The 19,974-nt window shown below is 40.2% G+C and overlaps 1 protein-coding gene and 1 long non-coding RNA gene across 4 annotated transcripts in view; one reads left to right on the top strand and one right to left on the bottom strand.

The window, feature by feature from the left end:
- The window catches only part of LOC136179133 (uncharacterized), a 207,162-nt gene that overhangs the window by 105,709 nt on the left and 81,479 nt on the right, over window positions 1-19,974 (top strand). The gene's annotated exons all lie outside the window — the stretch shown is intronic.
- LOC136179115 (NLR family CARD domain-containing protein 3-like) overlaps window positions 6,094-19,974 on the bottom strand; it is a 28,367-nt gene continuing 14,486 nt past the window's right edge. For all 3 annotated transcript variants that reach the window (XM_065954474.1, XM_065954473.1, XM_065954475.1), the window contains 3 exons: window positions 18,739-18,912; window positions 18,004-18,177; window positions 6,094-7,596 (listed from right to left, as the gene is read on the bottom strand). In XM_065954474.1, the coding sequence (XP_065810546.1) occupies window positions 7,590-7,596; window positions 18,004-18,177; window positions 18,739-18,912 (355 nt within the window). In that variant the 3' untranslated portion in view covers window positions 6,094-7,589. The remainder of the gene's footprint in view (window positions 7,597-18,003; window positions 18,178-18,738; window positions 18,913-19,974) is intronic.

Raw genomic sequence — 19,974 nt, 5'->3', positions numbered from 1 at the left:
CCACTTTGTCTGCTGGGGCAGACAGAAGGCTGTGGGTTCACAGGTAATAATATGAAAAGTTTAGAAATGGCTTCTTACCTGATGTCTTTAAAGCTTGAAGTTCAGTGCTCTTCCTCCACTTCAACCTGATGGGAAAGATCAGTCACATACGATATAAAAACAAACCAGGATCACTCATTAAACATATTTTAGTGAGTCACACAACTCTCTATTTAACGGTTCATTCAATATTTAAAAATCATTTATGTTGCTTTCTGTTCTTCTTTGTCCTGCAGTCTGACAAATGATTACGACGAAGAACATTATATTTGATCTCAAACACGTCAGCGCAGCAGCTTACCTGCCTCCACAGTAGGGTCAAAGTTCATCTCAATAACGTTGCTGCAGTTTCAACAACAGTTAGCTCAAGGTATTAGCATGCTAACGTTAAAGCTTCTGTTTACGTTATACACCAGTAAACAGACACGAGAAGTTTGAGAAACTTTTTTACTCACCACAGCAGATGACTTAGAACAAGGAACCGAGACCTGAAATAATGCCACTCAGTTGAATGGTAGTGGCTTCAGTCAGTGGCACACCGTCATGTTGATGTTACCCTAACTTTCTTCTTCTTCTTCTTCTTCTTCTTCTTCTTCTTCTTCTTCTTCTTCTTTAATTATGACTCATGTTCCTCTATCCTCCTCAACAAACCTGTTCTCAAGAGATATTTAAACAAGCATCTTCGTCCTCTCCCTCTCTCCCCACACTCCAAAATACTTTTTAAATCTCTTCTTACGAGTCCCTCTCTCTCCATTTCTGACATCATGTTCTGTCTATGTGTTAAATACTTTCTACATTTAATAACTATGTTCAACTGTTTCTGCTAGATTGCATATCTCACAAAGACCAGATGAATGTTTTCCAGTGATATGTAGAGAGCTATTTAAATGACTGTGACTGATTCTTAACCTGGACATTACGACCTCCTCTCTTCTGTTGCTCCCTCTGTATTTTACTTTATCTATTTCCCTCTGAATTGAATATAAATGTCTTCCCTTTGTCTGATTGTTCCGATATTGTTGCCATTCCTGTTTAATTTTACTCCATGTGACTCGTTTCCCCTCTGACTGAGATCATTTGATGTTAATATCAATCCTCTCTTTCTTTACAGCTTCCTTTGCCAACCTGTCCACCTTTTCATTTCCTGCTATACCTGAATGTTCTGGAACCCACATGAACATCACATCTGTCCCCTGTTTAACCACCTGGGAATGTGTAAATATGATTTCTTATAATAAATCTTGACGACTGTGAGATGATCCTGATTGAATACTGTATAAAGCGCTGACTGAATCACTGCATATCAGCACTTTCCTTCCTTTCATTTGCTCAACACATTCTAATGCAACTAAAATGGCGTACAACTCTACTGTGTACACGTTCAGGAAATCTGACGTTCTCTTCAATACTTCAACCTTGAGTTTTGGGATAAACGCAGCTGATCCTGTTGCATTTGTCATCGGGTCTTTAGATCCATCTGTGAATACTTGTACATGATCTCCATATCTCTGTTCTATGTGTTCATAGAATTCACTAACTAAATCAACATTTCTTTTTCTTTTCTTTATCTTTAGTAACTCCAAGTCTACTTCAGCTGTCTCAAGCAGCCACATTGGAACTGGTGGCCATAAAACAGCTGGACTGATATCCTTGTCATACACTCCCATATCTCTCGCCACTCTATCCCTGATCCATCCAAAACTGGACTTATTGTTCTCTCTTTTTCCCAGCAATCCTTTAACACTGCTTTTGTTGGCTGACTATCTCCATGTCCTCTCAAGTTCAGCCAATAATTTGCTAATAGCTGTTTCCTCCTTAAACATAGTGGCATCTCTCCTACTTCTACCTGAAGTGCACATATTGGAGATGATTTCACTGCCCCAATACATATCCTAAGAGCCTGTGCCTGAATCATTTCTAACTTTGCAAGTGTTGTCTTTGCTGCAGATCCATATACCACACTCCCATACTCAATCCTAGTTCTAATTAACGCCACATATATATATTTTAAGGCAGCAACATCAGCTCCCCAATCCATTCCTACGAGACATCTCATTACATTTATTACTTTTTTGCATGGATGTGTTCCTTCCATGTCAACCGGACATCAAAAAATACCCCTAAAAAACGAAATGAGTCAACTCGTTCTATCTTATTTCCACACAATGTCAAACCAATATTCTCCCCAATTTTCTTTCAAGAAAAGAACATGATCTTTGTTTTTTCCACAGAAAATGTCATTCCCCACTTTAATCCCCACTTCTCAACTAAACTGATCCCTTTCTGAATTTTATTTACAATAAATTGTATATTCTTTCCTTTTTTCCACAATGCTCCATCATCCACTAACAATGACCTTCCTATATCTGCTGGGATATTATCAAACATATCATTTATCATAATTGAAAATAAAATCGGACTTATCACACTTCCCTGTGGTGTTCCATTCTCTACAACATACTTTTTAGATATTTCATCACCTATTTTTACTTGAATCAATCTCTTGTTCAGAAAATCCATTATCCAATTAAAAATCCTTCCCTTGACTCCCATGAGATGTAACTTAATCAAAAGTCCCTCTATCCAAAGCATATCATATGCTTTCTCAACATCAAAAAATACTGCAACTACTGTTTCTTTTGTAACATGAGCTTTTCTTACAACGTCTTCTAAGCTTACCAACCGGATCCATAGTTCCTCGCCCTTTTCTAAACCCACTCTGATATTCTGCCATCATCCCTCTTTTCTCTAGATAGTACACCATTCTTTCATTTACCATACGCTCCATCAGTTTACAAACATGTGATGTTAAGGCGATTGGCCTGTAGTTTGCTGCATTGCTTGGATCTTTTCCTGGTTTCCTTATAGGAACAATCACTGCCTCCTTCCAGCTAATTGGCACCCTCCATTCCTCCCATACCTTATTATACAACATTAACAATCTGCTAAGTGCCTCTGTACTTAAATGCTTTCACATGATATAACATATCTCATCTTTCCCTGGAGCACTCATTCCAGACTTAGCCAATGATTTTGTTAGCTCTCCCATTGTAAAAGGAACACTAATCTCATCCTCAACATGATTTCTCTTACTCAGTGCTTCAATATTTTCAAATTTTGTTTTGTCCCTGTACCTTTTTGCTTCCTCATTCAGATTATTAGAACTATTTATTGTAGCAAACGTTTTAACCATTAATTCTGCTTTTTCTTTATTAGTTATTGCCCCATCCTTTCTGTCATTTAACACAGGATAATTCCAATCTCTTCTGTCTCCTCTCATCCTTCTAATCATCCCCCAAATTTCTCCTACTGGGGTCTTATTCTTCTAGTATGGCCGTTGTGAGTTTTTCAAAAGTGTGAGTGAACGTAGCGACGTCGATGACGTCATACGCTGCGTCCATCTGTTAACTCAAATGATATGATTTAGACATGGATATTAACTCAAACACATTGATCCATATTAAATTAAAACACATCACTCGTTCAGAGAACTCAATAGTTTACTGTTTAACTAATTAGCTGCTTTTAAGTTCTGTACCCTGAATGGCTTTGAGTTAGTAATACTGTTCGGGTTTACAGTGTAGTTTTAAACTATAAAAGGAGGGTCATTTGTTCAGCCATTTAGTTTTATGAATTTAATATTTTGCCCACATAAAAAACAGATTAATTAATATTTATTTGCTGATGAATTGGACTTGAAAATCAATTTCAAAAAGTCAATTCTTGTTAGATTTATTATATTTATGTTTCCTCAAAGGTATTTTTCTAAATCAAACAAAAAACGCAGTGTCATGAAAACTGCAAAAGAAGGTGTTCAATAGTTTTTAGTTTTAAAAGGTTCATCTTTTGAAAACAGGAAGGAAATGTTTACAAACACACATTTAGTATTAGTTTTCACAGGATTGTATTTATGTAATATTTTAAATAGAAATTACTTCATTTTATTTGTAATTATATATTTAAACGGGGAAGTAAGGAGCCCCTGAAGTCCCAAAAAGTATAAGAAAAAAAAAAGTATATATTGTGCGCACAAGTTTTTATTTGTTTTGTTTTTTACTTTTTTGGACTTCAGGGGCTCCCTAGTAAAGAGAAATCAATTCCGCGTTTTTTATTTGATTTAATAAGGTCCATCTATTTTTACAAAACCTTTCATATTTCTCTGACGTCACTTCCTGCCACTTTATCCTGGCGGGATGTTACTGCTGCTGATTGATGCTCACCTGAAAGTAGACCGAATAATTAATACGTTTCTATCTTCGGACAACTTCCGGGTTCACCTGAGGGAGATTTTCTTCACTGGAGAGGATGAAAACAACTCTTCATGAGGTGAGTAACAAACAGTTAGATTTAAAAGAGGACTCGAGCTAACGGTCAAACCTCAGACTGTAAATATTAAGTTTAAATCTCGTGGACGAGGACGTCATGTTTCGGTTTGTCACGTTTTCATCTGGAAAGAAACCCGAGATTTTATAATAATTCATTAAAACATGACAGATGTATTTAGCTGTGAGATGAGTCTCAACACTTGTAGTTTTACAAGTAAATTGAGTGAATTCATTTAAATATAGGCTTACCTGCGTTCTCCCACTTTCTCATGAGACTTCTTCCATGAGTCTGTGGTTACGCACCTAACTTGATCAGACACAGGTGGAACATCTGCTTTTATATGTTAAAGTCATGAAAGGTTTACAGAGGTACTCCAAAACCGACTATTACAGGTAAAGATATCCAGATATGATGCAGAAGAAATGTTTAAAGGGCCTGTCAAAGAGTGTTTTTGAACTTTTCATCACTTTTTCTCTCATTGTTCACCACAAACCAAAAATAACAGTTAGAAGCAAAAGGTAGCCCGCTGCTCTTACAATTATTGTACATTTATTTTAGAGGTGAGCGACTTAATATGTGAAATATTTAGGGACACGTACCAAAGCTATGGTACCAAACTACAGCACGTTGTGCCATTATCTGGACCCCTACTAAAGTGAGCACTTCTAATTCCAGGGTCCGGTCCATACATGTTAACATAACATAAAAGTCTACAAAGATGTAACACATCACCTCTAACACTGCTCAGGAATGAGGAGACGTAAAGGCATGTAGGTGTTTCAGTCTGAAGTCTGTCAACATTAAAAAGATCAGATCTGCTCCTCTTCTGAGCTTTATGTTGACTTCATAACAATCTCTACTCCTTTAAGTCGAGCAGCAGAAGAGTGTCAGTGTGTAAAAACAAAAGGCTCATTTATTAGCTGAACTAAATCTGCAGGAGTTTTCCATGTCACTGATTACAACAGAGGCCGATTAGGACGGGACCCTTAAAACATTTAGGGACTAATTAAGAGTATACTCACTTCTTCAGGCTCCACTTTGCATCAGCAGACCATTCAAAATATTAACAACAGAATATGAAGAAGATACATTAGAGGGATTCAAATAGTTCAGTCGTAATTTGAGGTCACTGATGGCGTTTATGTTTTATTAAAGGAGAAAATAACAAATATGCTAATGTCACGACTTAATGGTTAGGCTTAGAAATCAGTTTTTTTTAATGTTCCCACCACTCCGCTGTTTTAGTAACACCACTGGGAACAAAACTAATCAAACATCTCTGTATATTCATTTCAAATCATTTAGTTAACTCCTCCCCTGCTCTGTGTAAGATGATGTGAGGTTTCCAAACGATATCCAGCAGTCTGCGCTGACGATCGATCTCGACAGTGAGTTACTATCACTATATGAGTTACTATGGTTACAGGGACAGTGAGTTACTATGGTTACAGGGACTGTTACTATGGTAACCGGGACAGGCTGTGTCTGTCTGGAATATGCTCCAATCTGCTTTTTTTTCTCCACAATGAAACTAAAATAATGACATGAATTATATACTGAACTAAAGTCTATATTTACTGTGTCATCCAAAACTTCGGGTCAGCTTCATGAATTAAATTATGAGGAATTAACTTTTCCTCGATGAGACCTGGAGCCTGATGAACATCTGAAAACAAACGACTCAAGAGGACAAAAACATAAACATCAGAAAATAACACCAACTTCATGTTTGAGTCAAATTAAGTTTAATTTCAAAGAAGAAGAAGATTAATGTACAGCCTTAATAAAATCCAGACTGTGATATTTAATAAACAGAAGTGGTTGATGTTATTTAATGCAACATGGCCGTCGTATAAGAGGCGGATTGGAAGCAGTGAAACTTTGTGTTGACATGGTGTCAGTTATTTAAAAAGTAAATCACTTGTAGAATATAGAGACATTATTTGAGTGAATTATCAAGAGTAACACACATGAACAACATGACAGAAAGATCACTGTGTCTGGCTTTACACCAAGAGCAGAAACACCAGCCCATCTTAAAACACGGGGTTAATTAGATCAGACGAGGAACTCGTAGAGAATGTGTTGAAGAAATGTGGAGAACATGTTCCCTCTAAAGTGAAGAAGAGTCCAAGTATTCAGTTACAAACTACAGAGAGACTCAAAGAAAGCTCAACTTCCTTCACACTTCACTTCATTACAGAAGTCCAGTCAAAGATTCTTTTTCTGCCTTTGAATCGCTCCACACTCCTGTCCACTAGGGGGCAGTGATTACAAAAAGAGACATTAAACTTGAACATGAAATATAAAAACATAAGAACAAATAAAAGAGCTGGCATCATCTATATTTCTTTGTGTTTCCTGACACAGAAATTAATCTCTTCAGATCGATCAGTCTGGGAGGAAACTGTGGAAACAGTGACACCTGCTGGCAGAAAGCAGTGATAGCAGCAACAGAACCTAAACATGAATTATTATTCAAATAAAACCCTCAACAGATTGAATTTATTTCTATTTAAAATCCTGAGATAATAAAAACAGAAGGTTCAAACATCAAAGTGTAATAAACATCAGAAGTTAAAAATAAAGATAGTTTGATAACGTGTCCGTTGTTACCCTGACATGATGAATGAATATCAATGATTGAGTCTGCATGTTATTCAGCTCGTTTTATATCATCTCATATTACATCAAATATTCAGGTGCTGACTCTGCACCTGGATCCAGACATCCTGTTTGTAGTTCTTTTAAAAACTCAGTGAAGCCTCCTCTTTGTTTTGATCCAACAAAGAGACGACTGATTTATTATCAGACGACCAACGACTCGTGGTTAAAAGCAGAACTTCACACTTTAACTTGCACAGCTGGAATCAACTTCTACTGTTATCTGTGAATATGAGTCAATGAATAACCTGCACCACTACACATGTCCACAGGGTGGCGCTGCAATAGAAACATTTATATACAAATCAAAGAGTTCATCGTCGGTCGTTGAGTCATGAAGCAGTTTAAATTCAGAATATGAGAATAGAAAAATGTCCGAGGTCATGGTCCTGTGTGTGACGGTGGAGCTGATCTCAGAGCAGCTCAGACTGCAGCACTGAGAGTCATCTGCGCTGTGATTGGTCCGTCAGTCTCCCAGTAACACAGCCCAGTTAAAGACTCACCAACACACCAGCTGCTGCTTCCAGCTCTGTGATCAGCAGGATCCTCTCTTTAATGACTCACCACCTGTTGATATAAAAAGACATAAATGAGAGATTACACTCTGAGAGAGACTTCATGATTATTCTTTATATTATTCATGATAAACACAGACGGGGCTCGCTCCAAGCTATATACCAGAGCTGCTGACACCATATGAGCCAGCCCGCAGTCTTAGATCCTCAGGTGGGGGCCTCCTGGTCGTTCCAAAGTCGAGACTTAAAATTAAAGGTGACCGGGCCTTTTCAGTCAGGGCCCCTCGACTTTGGAACGACCTCCCTGAGGAGATAAGACTCGCAGACTCCCTCAATTCTTTTAAATCCCTTCTTAAAACATACTTTTACAGACTTGCTTTTATGTGATGTCGTCTTCTTAATGTCTTTTCTTACTGGTTTTACTATTTTTATTTTATTTTCTTCTTTCTTTCTTTTCTTTGTTTGGTTTAGTTTGTTCTTGTTCTTCTTTTTGTTTTTGCTGTTTGTCAAAGCACTTTGTAAACCTGTGTTTTTAAAAGGTGCTATATAAATAAAGTTATTATTATTATTCTGATCATATAATATCATCGTTATCATGATTATTCTGATTATCAGTGATACAGAACATCCAGTATGAAGAGCAGCAGGGACTTCAGTCCTGCTCAGAAGTGAAGTGGGCGTGGAAAGTAACACGCCACCTTTCAGCTCTCGTGGTCACGTGTTGGTGACTTGAAGCTTAAAGGGACAGAGAGTCCTTGAAGGCATCATCATGTCAGAGACAGTTAAGTGACGTGTTTACTGAGAGTCCTCGAAGGCATCATCATGTCAGAGACAGTTGAGTGATGTGTTTACTGAGAGTGCTCGAAGGCGTCATCATGTCACAGACAGTTGAGTGACGTGTTTACTGAGAGTCCTTGAAGGCATCATCGTGTCAGAGACAGTTGAGTGATGTGTTTACTGAGAGTCCTTGAAGGCATCATCGTGTCAGAGACAGTTGAGTGATGTGTTTACCGAGAGTCCTTGAAGGCATCATCATGTCAGAGACAGTTAAGTGATGTGTTTACCGAGAGTCCTTGAAGGCATTGTTGGGGTTGTATCAAGTCAACTTTGGTTATATTCTTCAATAATTATACTTAATTATTAATAATATAAATAAAATATCATTAAACTATGTTTAATCTCGTTTTGGGGCACCAACCTGTAATCAGGTAAATATAACCAAAATATCACTCAAATCAGTCTCAAATTAGTTATTTAATTACTAATATTATTAATGATGAATAACTATATTTAATAAATTGAAGGCGTGAAATCCGTACACAAAGCCTTCGCACCCAGCTTATATCACAATGTAAATACACCAGTAACCACAAACAACTGCTCTCTTAAATTATAACAGAATTTATTTAAACAAAGCAACATCAATCCAAAATCAATGAACTTAATTAAACAAATAACTATTATAAACTAATCTAAGCAACAAACATTATCAAGCAAAGGCTTGTGGATGAGGTGTGAATGTAGGTGTGTGTGTGTGTGTGTGTGTGTGTGTGTGTGTGTGTGTGTGTGAGAGAGAGAGAGAGAGAGAGAGAGAAAGAGGGAAGAGGAAAGGGGGGGAGATGGCTTCGTACCCTCGTGGTCGTTCACGATGGCGCAAACCTAACAAAGACCTGGGTGCGTGCACGTGTGGATGAAAGGGAGAGAGAAGGGGGGGGAGATTACTTTGTCCCACGTGGTCGCCCTTCCGATGGCACACACCTAACAAAGGCCTAAATGTGGCCTTAAGGTCTAAAAGAGACTGAGTTCGGCCCTACACAATCTGTGTCTCTGAGGCGTCTGTATAGATCGAATGTATAGATCTCTGTGCGTAATGGCGCGGTGGTGGAGTTGGTCTCCAGATGTACGTTTACACAGGAATATGTGTGTATGTGTGTGCGTAGAAGGGGAAATAAAAGAGAATAAAAGAGAAATGCGTGCCTGAAGAGGCCGGATCACAGTCCGACTCCCGCGCCACAACTCGGAGTAATTCCCTTCATTCACAGAAACAAACCAATAGCCGAATTCAAGTTAATACGGCTTACACTGGCCTTTCTGATCAGAAGAGTAATACCCGGTTATAACGCTGTTACGCTAAAAACATATAGGACGCAGCGGTCCGAAACAACAAGAGTTTTAAACAGTTAAAACTCAGGACGCAGGTCCAACAAAGATAAAAATTACAGTTTCTGCTTTGATCAACAATTGTTAAAAACACTCTCTAAAGCTAATTCTGCCCAGACCTAATTAAGCCTCACTTGTGAATCGCTTTGTCCGCGATTGGTGAAAGGAAAAGAGTCCGGCGATGGAGCAGATCTTCTGTCCGTCCTGGTGCAGAGGCGTCTGATGGCGGCGAGGGTCCCTTACGGCGAGAGCGGCTTCGTTGGTTCTCCGTCGAGTGGAAAAATGTCCTTTGATGTCCTTTCGTTGCAGGACGGAATAAGACCGTTATCTTTCTGATAATCTGTTATAGTCTGACGCTCTCCGAGAAACTGAGATGCGTTCACTGGACAATCCGAGCTCGGAATTTAGAACACTGCCGGCCGCGGATTACCTGCGCGCCAAAACTTAAAACAAAGGAATATTGTTGCAGGAAGCAGGAGATCTTCTTGGGTCTCCGAGCACCGAAGGTCAGCGCGTGAAAGAGGAAGACCAATGGAAGTCTTGGAGTTTTGTAGCCTGGCCTGCTCCATGGGGGGTCTACCTCAGGTCCCCTCCAATGAGGAGAGAGAGGTTCCGGTCCCCCCTTTACTTCACAAGTAGGTGTGAAGTACCGCAGGGGATTCTGGGATTAAGAGTCCTTTTAGGCCTCTTTGTGATCTCAGTGAATAACTCAAATGAGGCTTTTACAGAGGTGCAGGCCCAAGTCCATTGTTTGACTGTCCTAAGCCTGCGTGGCCCAACAGCATCATCATGTCATGATGTTCGTACTATCTATTGAACCGCTGGCAGACTATATTAAGGTAGAACAAAAGATAAAAGGCATATCCAGTGTTTCCCTACCATTATATTAGGGGGGCGTCATTTCAGGGTACACATGAAATATAAATAAGTCTGAGGGAATGCTAATGGGCTGTACAATCGGGGATGAAATCAAACAGAAATAAGTATTTCATTGGGATGTCGAGAGGATAAATTACTTTTTTTCCCCAATTAAGATGCTAGAAATGAGAGAGAGATTAATGAGCATTATTGTAATGCTGATGTTCTGAGTTTTAACTCCACTTCCACAGAAGTTACGCGAACCTGCACGAGCCTGCTGGTTAAGAACATCGGGAGGTAATCAGTGTTGATAAATCCCATGTTCTTAACCTGCAGGCTCGCACACGTTCGGGGACATTTACATTCAGAAACGCCTCCAATTAACCATTTATGGTAACAACACACCTCTTTAAAAACCACCTGAATATATTTACCTCGTCGGAATAATGACTACGAGAGCAAAGAAAAGGAGCTTCATAACAACAGGAATGGAAGTGGAAGAAGTTGAATAAAAAAGGGTAATAAATAAAGAGATAAATAAATTTTGGGCCTCACCCATGTGCATGGGACAAGCGACTCAGGCCTGTATCACAGTTCTCAAGCCTGACTAGAGTATTTTGGAGGGAACTGAACAAAGGGGTCTTAGCCCAGCAACCCCCCAACAGAAACCAACAAATAGGTGTGAAAAGTGGGGGGGTGTTTGAATTCTCTATCCGCATTGGAGGAGGCCTGAGGTAAACCCACAGGCAGCTCCAGTCTTTAAAAGCAATCACCAGGCATTGCTTCCTTCTCTTCAAGTGTGGTCTGCCGACACCAGAGGATACCCTCTCCATATGATGGACTCCAGCATTCGAGACGAAGCCTTTCCTCCTCTTGACTTACATAGGTTAAACTCCAGAGCTGAGGTTGCTCAGTATAGGTAGCTCTTCACATGCTGAATTCAAGCATCAGAGGATTCAGCTGACTACTTCCACTGCATATTTCTAGGAGTTTTGGGCGCAATCAGATGCTATCAGGTTCGAGCAAAAAGAAGAGTTTCTTTCCTTTGATTTTTCGTAAGACGTCATTGAACGCAACTGGACAGGAGCGCTGAAGGAAGCCCACTGATCCCTGAATCCACAAGGACACATAAAGAACTCGGCTCCTGCAACCAGAAGACCCTATAGAGCAGCGCTCTGGGCGAAGATCTGAATCCCGCTACCCTCCTCCTACATCTGCCACGAAGGAAACCTGCCTGAATCTGTTGATTTAACATTCAACAGAGTGACGATCTAACCAACTTTGCAACGATCACCAGGAGTTACCCCAAGTAAGAGCTTTGGTCTGGGCAGAAATAGTTTCAGAAATAGTTATGTTTCTTTTATAACCACTGATAATTATGCATCATTGTTGACGACACGTCACATTCTGTATATTATCTGTTGTAAGCTACTGCATTTGTTTTATTGTAATGAACTGCTGTGTTCCTCTATGTGTTTAATGCTATGCTAGTTTATCTTCAGTCAACGGCTTTCACAATCAGAAAGACCAGTGTACCCGCCGTTGAATCAAAGTCCGGCCACTGGCTTTCTGGTGTTTAAGTAACAGTTACTGAACTCAGCTCAGAGAGCTCAAACTATTTCAAAAGGTAGCCACACGGCTTCCTTTGTTGTCTACCATTTTTGTCACCATGTGACGAAGCCACATGGTGCATTGTCTCTCTCCACCATCTTGTGTTCTCTCTCTCTCTCTCTCTCTCTCTCTCTCTCTCTCTCTCTCTCACTCACTCACTCACTCACACACATCTACATACATACTCATCTGCACACACACATATTTACACCTCATCCACAAGCCTTTGCTTGATAATGTTTGTTGCTTAGATTAGTTTATAATAGTTATTTGTTTAATTAAGTTAATTGATTTTGGGTTGATGTTGCTTTGTTTAAATAAATTCTGTTATAATTTAAGAGAGCAGTTGTTTGTGGTTACTGGTGTATTTGCATTGTGATATAAGCTGGGTGCGAAGGCTTTGTGTACGGATTTCACGCCTTCAATTTATTAAATATAGTTATTCATTATTAATAATATTAGTAATTAAATAACTAATTTGAGACTGATTTGAGTGATATTTTGGTTATATTTACCTGATTACAGGTTGGTGCCCCAAAACGAGATTAAACATAGTTTAATGATATTTTATTTATATTATTAATAATTAAGTATAATTATTAAAGAATATAACCAAAGTTGACTTGATACAACCCCAACAAATGGTGCCCCGTGTGAGGCCTTCAATAAACCAACTTTATTGCACTGTTAATGCACAGTAATCCAAACTTAAATCCTAAAAAGGATCCTTCTGAAGAAAATTATATTTTCTTTAAATTTTTGTGGTTTAAGCAAAGCAGACATCCAGCTGTGGCTTAGTTGTGTTGTATGTTGTTAGTTAATGGTTAAAGCCATAACTGTTGTCCCCTTTGGGTCCATACAACAATTGGACATAATGATGCAGCTAGTGTGACTTTATCAAGGAACTTGATTTGTTGCATTAATCTAGATTTTGATCCTGAAGCATTCTACTAAAGGATTGTGGTGCTCCTTGTTGTTTGAGAGCCATTTGGCCAGATGAGAGTGTAACCTCATCATTGTTGCATAGCCAGCTGTCTGAGAGGTGTGAGTTCCTCCCTTCCTGTGAGGACTTGAGGTGTGAATCCCCTCTCCTAGCTTCCAGGATAGCCTGCAGTGATCAGTTGGGAAACCTAGATAAGATTTGCTCTGGTGTCGATCTAGCTTTGTTTATCTTAGCGGTTTTGTTAACAGTAATCCACTTTGGTTCCATTTTATCACGTAAATGTGTACCAAGACCCTAGGTGAGCCGGGAGCTGAGACTCCTTTTGGATCAGACGACGCAGCACTGCAAGAAACGGTTGCCAGTCTGACGCACCTCTCCTTAGAGGAGATAGCCGACCTAAATAGCTATTCAATTAGCATTTGTGAGAAGAAGTTAAAGGAGCTCGTTGATCAGGCCAACCACCGAGCCAGGAAACCCCAAAGCATAATCCTGAATGTTCTTGGGCAACTCCTCCTTCTTTCCCAATGCAAGTCCTTCCTGCAGCAAACCCAGCTGCAAGTAGAAAAAGAAGCCCTGCAGAACCACATCCAATCCCTGTTGGCAGAAAATTCACACCTTCGCAGGTTTGAATCACCACATAGGGAGGGGGGTGACTTCTCAGCCCCCAGAGGCAGAGATAACACCAACCCCCCTCCTGCTACCTGCAAGTCCACACCGCATGGTCCACAGCTGAGAAGTTCCGAAACATCAGATGAATCGGATGGCTCCTGTCCACCCAGAGATCAAAGAATGCGCATAAGGCTCATTGAATCCCTGGCGGAGGATGTAGACCGGTTTGACCCAGGTAACCCACATTTCAGCATTGATGATTACCTCAGAGAGATCAACCTGCGCCTCTGTGATCTACCTGATGCATCCACACGAGAAAAACTCAAGCTGATCTGGAAGACAACTTCCAGGAGTGTCCATGACTTCATGACTACCCTCCTGCCTGAGATCAGAGACCAGTACTCAGCACTCTGCAACGCTTTGTGCGAGGAATTCTCCACCTACACCGACCCTGTATCTGCCCCTCTTAGAGCCTTTAGTGTCTGGCACCAGAAGCATGAGGCACCCAAAGATTATTACCGGCGCCTAAAATCTGCATATTTCCAGGGACGTAATGCTCCAGGTTTGGAAGAGGACCAGACTTTCAAGTCCTTATTCCTGCACAATCTGCATGGCTGTGTGCGTTACGATGTCACCATGCATTGCCAAACACATCAGCTTGGTATGCCAGAAATCAAGAAATTTGCACAGGTGGCTTGGGAAACACGCATACGTCCTGGGTTTTGGAAACACAATAGTGACCTAGCACTAGAAGGCAACAAATTGCCTTATACTATGAATAAATCTAAGAAACCGCATCACCGGCAGAATAGACAACAGAACCAGGGGGGTGAAGGAAGGAGCCAGCCACAGGGTAGTTCCCAACCTGAAGTACTGATCACCACCAGACCCGAACAGAACTCTCGGGATAGCCGAAGCCCCAGACAGAGGGGTAGGCATAATCAGAGTTCCCATGAACTTCCTAAGGAAGCAGGTTCTGATGGGGGAATGGAGAACATGATCCGGAGGTGTGTGACAGAGGTGATTAGACAGTTGGAAGCCTCCAGCCCTTACAAAGAACAAGGTTCTGACTCCACAGTGGGGAGGGGGGAATAGCCTCCACTGTAAAACCCACCAAAGTCACTCAGCGTTAATGCTTTCTAGTCTCTGTTTTATGACCTGACAGTGGTAGTGAGACACATAAAATACATACACATTTACACAACTACATGCCACATACACTGTCCCAAAGGTTTACTGCTGCCCAGGCTAGTAGTTAGCCCACAAATCTACACCTTCTCTTTCTCTCCCCCTCTTGCTTGTTTGTTTCATTTGTTTTGTTAAAGAATGCACCTTGAGTAGTAAAGCTTTGCTAATGCCTGTTTACGTTTTATGCCTAGCGTTAGACATAGTTAGACAGTCTGCCCAGACTTTGCCTCAGTGTCTGCCCAGACCAAAATGCCTCTAATATCTCTGAACTGTTAACCCTATGGACTGCTTCCCTAAGGAACTGCAAAACTGGGATGTGTCTCCATCCCAGACACATGGACTGTTTGGTCCGTGAGCTGCCCTGAAGATTGTAACCTGCATTTCGCTCTTCATGACAAGGGGGGATGTTGGGCCTCAGCCATGTGCATGGGACAAGCGACTCAGGCCTGTATCACAGTTCTCAAGCCTGACTAGAGTATTTTGGAGGGAACTGAACAAAGGGGTCTTAGCCCAGCAACCCCCCAACAGAAACCAACAAATAGGTGTGAAAAGTAGGGGGGGTGTTTGAATTCTCTATCCGCATTGGAGGAGGCCTGAGGTAAACCCACAGGCAGCTCCAGTCTTTAAAAGCAATCACCAGGCATTGCTTCCTTCTCTTCAAGTGTGGTCTGCCGACACCAGAGGATACCCTCTCCATATGATGGACTCCAGCATTCGAGACGAAGCCTTTCCTCCTCTTGACTTACATAGGTTAAACTCCAGAGCTGAGGTTGCTCAGTATAGGTAGCTCTTCACATGCTGAATTCAAGCATCAGAGGATTCAGCTGACTACTTCCACTGCATATTTCTAGGAGTTTTGGGCGCAATCAGATGCTATCAGGTTCGAGCAAAAAGAAGAGTTTCTTTCCTTTGATTTTTCGTAAGACGTCATTGAACGCAACTGGACAGGAGCGCTGAAGGAAACCCACTGATCCCTGAATCCACAAGGACACATAAAGAACTCGGCTCCTGCAACCAGAAGACCCTATAGAGCAGCGCTCTGGGCGAAGATCTGAATCCCGCTACCCTCCTCCTACATCTGCCACGAAGGAAACCTGCCTGAATCTGTTGATTTAACATTCAACAGAGTGACGATCTAACCAACTTTGCAACGATCACCAGGAGTTACCCCAAGTAAGAGCTTTGGTCTGGGCAGAAATAGTTTCAGAAATAGTTATGTTTCTTTTATAACCACTGATAATTATGCATCATTGTTGACGACACGTCACATTCTGTATATTATCTGTTGTAAGCTACTGCATTTGTTTTATTGTAATGAACTGCTGTGTTCCTCTATGTGTTTAATGCTATGCTAGTTTATCTTCAGTCAACGGCTTTCACAATCAGAAAGACCAGTGTACCCGCCGTTGAATCAAAGTCCGGCCACTGGCTTTCTGGTGTTTAAGTAACAGTTACTGAACTCAGCTCAGAGAGCTCAAACTATTTCAAAAGGTAGCCACACGGCTTCCTTTGTTGTCCATCATTTTTGTCACCATGTGACGAAGCCACATGGTGCATTGTCTCTCTCCACCATCTTGTGTTCTCTCTCTCTCTCTCTCTCTCTCACTCACTCACACACATCTACATACATACTCATCTGCACACACACATATTTACACCTCATCCACAAGCCTTTGCTTGATAATGTTTGTTGCTTAGATTAGTTTATAATAGTTATTTGTTTAATTAAGTTAATTGATTTTGGGTTGATGTTGCTTTGTTTAAATAAATTCTGTTATAATTTAAGAGAGCAGTTGTTTGTGGTTACTGGTGTATTTGCATTGTGATATAAGCTGGGTGCGAAGGCTTTGTGTACGGATTTCACGCCTTCAATTTATTAAATATAGTTATTCATTATTAATAATATTAGTAATTAAATAACTAATTTGAGACTGATTTGAGTGATATTTTAAGTTTTATTTACCTGATTACAGGTTGGTGCCCCAAAACGAGATTAAACATAGTTTAATGATATTTTATTTATATTATTAATAATTAAGTATAATTATTAAAGAATATAACCAAAGTTGACTTGATACAACCCCAACATAAATAAAGAGATAAAATAAGGTTAGTAACTCTCGCGCTAAGTGACCCAGATAAATGATTAGTCGAAGTTACTAACAAAACAACAAATGCTGCATGAGAGAAGGTGACAGGTCAGAGGAGAAAATCTGTTTCAAACCACACAAAATCACTTATTTTGTGTTTTGAATTTAAAAAACTGGGAACATGCATCTAGGTTGAGATGGATTCTGGCATGCTGTGACACTCGTGGGGCTTTTTATTTGTAGTTTTAATGTTCTACCTCTAGATTCTGTGTGTAAGCATGCTCAGAGCTGTACTTATATTTACTCACATTTCTAAGTAAAAGAACAAGTTGATCAATTCCACTCTTTGTGTGGAAATGTTCTTACTCATTACGCACAGATCCGTGCTCACACACTGTTGATAGATGAGCCCCCTGGACTTTTCTCTTCTCTGGAACCTTTCTTCTAGGTGTATTGTTTTTTGTCAGCACTTTTGTAGTAATTTGTTTGTATATTTAGTCACTTTTAACTTCTCATCTGCCTTGGTATGATGTTTACATTTTGATGATTAACTTTCTTTGTTTAAATGTGTAACCTTTTTACTAAACCATGTGACTACTACTGATCATGTGACTGGCTGTAAAGCGTTAAAGGAAGTAGCTTGGCTGCCATTTTGTACCTGCCCTGATGAAGGCCTGTATGGCTGAAACATGTTGGCATGTTTTTATGAATCTGTAGCCCTGATGAATTAAAGGCTTTTTAAGCTGAACCCTCTGAGTGCCTCAGACTTCTTCAAAAACTTCTAAGTTGGATCCCCGCATGGAAGAGCACCAGAGGAACTAATTACCAAAATAATTTACAACACCCATGCAGCACTCCATGCATCTGCTTTTTGACTGGAAATATTGTATTTTCAAATTCCAAAACATTTCAAGGTTTTTAATGACTGTACGAATCCTGAACTGTGTTTAGTGAAACCCTGTAGAGACCAGGATGGACAAAAACCCAACCATGTACTCACTCCAGAGTCTCCAGTCTGTACTCTGGATTCTCCTGAAGGTCACTCAGCAGCTTCACTCCTGAATCCTGCAGATTGTTGTAGTTCAGGTACAGATCTCTTAGATGGGAGGGGTTGGACTTCAGAGCTGAGGCCAGAGAAGAACAGCTGATCTCTGACAAACTGCAGTCACTCAATCTGAATAAAGAATAAAAGATGTGAATAAAAAGAATGATCAATCAGATGATAACATAACAACATAACTAGGTCCAATAAGTGAGTGTGTCCCTAAAATAAGTAGAGAGACTTTGTCATTCTGTTATTGTGGATCATTCAAATGTCAGCTTTCTACAGACATCATCCAAACATTCATACAGCTGTTCATGTCAATAAAGACACCAACATGTTACTGACCTCAGTCAAGATTACACAACCAATACTCTACTGAGCTTTACACACCTGTGTGTGTCTCTGTGTGAGTGTGTGTCTCTGTGTGTGTGTCTCTATCTGTGTGTGTGTGTGTCTTCAGCTTTGAACATTTAATAAAAATCAGAAACTTTAAAAACTTAAAGAGCTCCATTTAAACTATTTCAGTAAAAATCAGATTTTTTTATGATGCAGATTCAAACAAGAAAATAAACATGAACAGCATTCAATCTAAAACTTCATGGACGTCAGAAACATGTGAACATGAAAATGTTTCAGCTGATAATCAAACACATGAGATGTAAAACACAAACAGAGAAGAAGAGAACTGACCTCAGAGTCTCCAGTCTACAGTTTGGACTCTGCAGTCCCTCACTCAGCAGCTTCACTCCTGAATCCTGCAGCTTGTTGTAGCTCAGGTCCAGCTCTCTCAGATGGGAGGGGTTGGACTTCAGAGCTGATGCCACGACTTCAAAGTGAGTCTTTGACAGTCCACAGTTATAAAACCTGTCATGACATTAATGGTACATAATATGTTATTTAAAGGAATTCCTTCTGTTTAATCACATCAGAGGTTCAGCTGATCTGAACTCACTTTAGTTAACAAACATTTCCATCACTTGTAAACGTGTGTGTGTGTGTGTGTGTGTGTGTGTCTGTCTGACTGCTCCTGGCCCCCGTGATGGAATTGAAAAGTGGAGCGTGCATTTTGTGTGAACTATATCATCAGTGTGTATAACACAGTGCAGTTTAACAGAGTCTGTGTTGAGATGTTCACAGACTACAGCAGGCTGTGAGATGACGTCGCTATCATTTTAAGTTAGCTGCAGACACGTGAACGGAAAAAGTGACCAGATCACGTTTGTTCCCAACACACGGCCGTATGGATCAAGGATCCACTGTGTTCTGATGCACTAAAAGTAAAACTGTGCACCCCGTGGCTGGAGTCTGTGTGTGTGTGTGTGTGTGTGTGTGTGTGTGTGTGTGTGTGTGTGTGTGTGTGTCTTAGCGATGCTCCGTCATGAAGACAGCAGAGAGAGGAGCAGGGAAAAGTAGCTGCAGCTACATCAAATGTGTTTAATACTTGTAGCCTAGTTTTAAATAAAGTATAGCATAGTTATACATGAACGATGGGTAAAACATTTACCCGCCCTGTGGCGGCTAGCCAAAAAGAAAGTCTACGCGTTTGGCGGTTGTTCATTTCAGACCCTGCATATACGTCATTACATCATACATAATATCAAATCAAGGCTGATAGTATTCAAGTAATAGGCTATTAATGACAGGAAATGTTTCAACATTTAAAGAAAATACTGACATGCTCTTTGTCTCGCTTTTTAACTGAGAAAAAAGTTTATTTTAGTTCTTTAAGTTTACTATTTGGAGGCTGGAACGAGTTTTCATTGTAGCCATGTAGGCTAACTCATTTAACTGCAATCTGCTCATAGAGTCAGAGCAGAACAAACAGCAGACATGGGACTCAATTTATGTTGTTTGTTGTCACAAATTGTAAAGAACTGTGGCTTAAGAATCAGGCTGTGTTAACTTGTCACTGTGTAGCTTTATTCT

Source organism: Labrus bergylta, chromosome 4, assembly GCF_963930695.1.
Source record: "Labrus bergylta chromosome 4, fLabBer1.1, whole genome shotgun sequence".
Classification (NCBI taxonomy): domain Eukaryota; kingdom Metazoa; phylum Chordata; class Actinopteri; order Labriformes; family Labridae; genus Labrus; species Labrus bergylta.
The sequence above is the reverse complement of the archived record's forward strand: the minus strand, read 5'-3'. Positions and strand labels throughout refer to the sequence as shown.